General features: G+C 33.4%; 1 protein-coding gene across 1 annotated transcript; it reads left to right on the forward strand.

Annotated features, from left to right (window-relative positions):
- Window positions 1-240: 240 nt before the first annotated feature.
- On the forward strand, window positions 241-1,287 carry LOC119607934. The gene is made up of 3 exons (XM_037962095.1): window positions 241-371; window positions 432-612; window positions 678-1,287. The coding sequence occupies exons 1-3, from the start codon at window positions 305-307 to the stop codon at window positions 1,231-1,233; spliced, it is 804 nt and encodes a 267-aa protein (XP_037818023.1). The 5' UTR covers window positions 241-304; the 3' UTR covers window positions 1,234-1,287.
- The last annotated feature ends 540 nt before the right edge of the window (window positions 1,288-1,827 follow it).

A 1,827-nucleotide genomic window follows, 5' to 3' on the forward strand; every position in this document is an offset into this window, starting at 1 on the left:
TTAAAAGGTAATATGCAAAAATAACAAACACATAATGACTAATAGTCAAATGGCTTAAAACTAAAAACAAACTTTATACATTAACAGGTAGTTCCCTATGATAAAAAAAAACGATATGAACTACATATAAAAAACGCAAAATCAAATCCATCAAATTAATTGGTTTGGTTAGATAGATAAGACAAATTTCGATAATAGTAACAGAGAAAAATGCTTTCGATATAAAGCTCACTGAAAAAATATAAAACTGATTTAGTTTTCAGCTGAAAACATACGACAAAGTACTAGCTATCTACGGTAAAAAATGAAAACCTACATTTTGGTAACTTTAGTGGCAGCAGCTTTATGCCTGCAAGGAGCCCAAACAGCAGGTTAGTTGGAAGTTAAAAATTATTTAATAAATATTATTTATTACTTATACTTTTACTCAGCATTGTATGCTGAGGATGGTAATGTATCAATCAGCACCATCGATTTTGGCACAGCCTTGAAAATGTACTACACTGCCTTTCAAAAAATAATGCCTTGTGGTTTTCCTCCCCTCAAAATACCTGTCTTGGCACCCTTCTCTATGGATTACTATTCCTTCAATCTAACCAATGGCTACTACAAGTAAGTGTTTTCTAAGATTTATTTACGTTTTATTTGAAAAATCAAACAATTGTTTTAATTCATAGAATTAGTGGCAACGTTTCCAATTTGGTGGTGACCGGTTTGAATAACTTCCGTGTGTTGGGTGGCAACTTCAATACCACCACCAATCGCACCTCCTTTGATTTAATCTTCCCCGAAGTTCAAGGTTTGGGTGAATATGAAATGGATGCCATGGCTTATTTGGCCGGTTTCCCTGCCCAAATGGCTGGTAAAGGTTTATTAAATGTCAAAATCGTTGACTTCCGTATGGTGGGTGAGTTTGCCCTAACACCCAGTTTGGAAAATCCCAACAGTTTAAGTGTTTCTGATTTCAATTTACACTTCTATGTGGGCAATGTCATCAATAACAATTGGAACACTTTGTGGGACATATCATTCAATAATTTTGTCAATAAATTTGGCAGTGAATTGACTTTGATGTGGGCTCAACAGATACAAGTGCAAGTAGATGAAATCTATGCCCAACTTTTATTGCCCAACATCAATGGCATGTTGAATGATGTGTCGATGTCAAAATTAATTGAATTCTTTGTTTCACAAAGTATGGAATTCGATATGGCTAATTGTACTTTGGATTAAAGTCTCAATGAGTGAAGAAGTATTTAATAAATAGCACATTTAAACGAAATAAAATTCTGATTGTTTTTAGTCGTTTAACAAAATAAAAATAGAAAAACAAAATCTAAACAAACCTCTCTCGAGATTCCTATTGTTTTGTCAAATGGGAATTGGCTTGATAAGGTATTATGTTTTGCCAAAAACAAAGGGTAAAATAACCGGAAACAAAAGACATCCGGTGTTTTTTTTTTTTCAAGCAGCTAAAGCAGACGAAATAAAGTCTCTTAAAATTGGCCACCCATGGTTGGTGAGGAAATGGACGAGAGAGAGAGAGCTCTGTGTGTGTATATATAAAAGCCGCAACTTATTACAAATGAGTGATGTTTAAGTGATTCAAGGTGATGTGAAAGGAAACTCTTAAATATGGCTCTTAATATAATTTTGCTAAAAAATTCAAGGTGGTAGAGAAATAAACTTTATTCTACCATGAAGCTAAGAAACTGTTTAAAGTTCCAGTCACCCATTAATGTGCAAATTTCTCACTTTACCATTTCTATCACTTAACATGCACCACACATTAGTTTCATTACATTATGACCACACATACATACAATA

The sequence above is a fragment of the Lucilia sericata genome, unplaced genomic scaffold, assembly GCF_015586225.1.
Source record: "Lucilia sericata isolate MDLA Ls3-8-SP2 unplaced genomic scaffold, ASM1558622v1 Contig000763F_arrow, whole genome shotgun sequence".
Lineage (NCBI taxonomy): Eukaryota > Metazoa > Arthropoda > Insecta > Diptera > Calliphoridae > Lucilia > Lucilia sericata.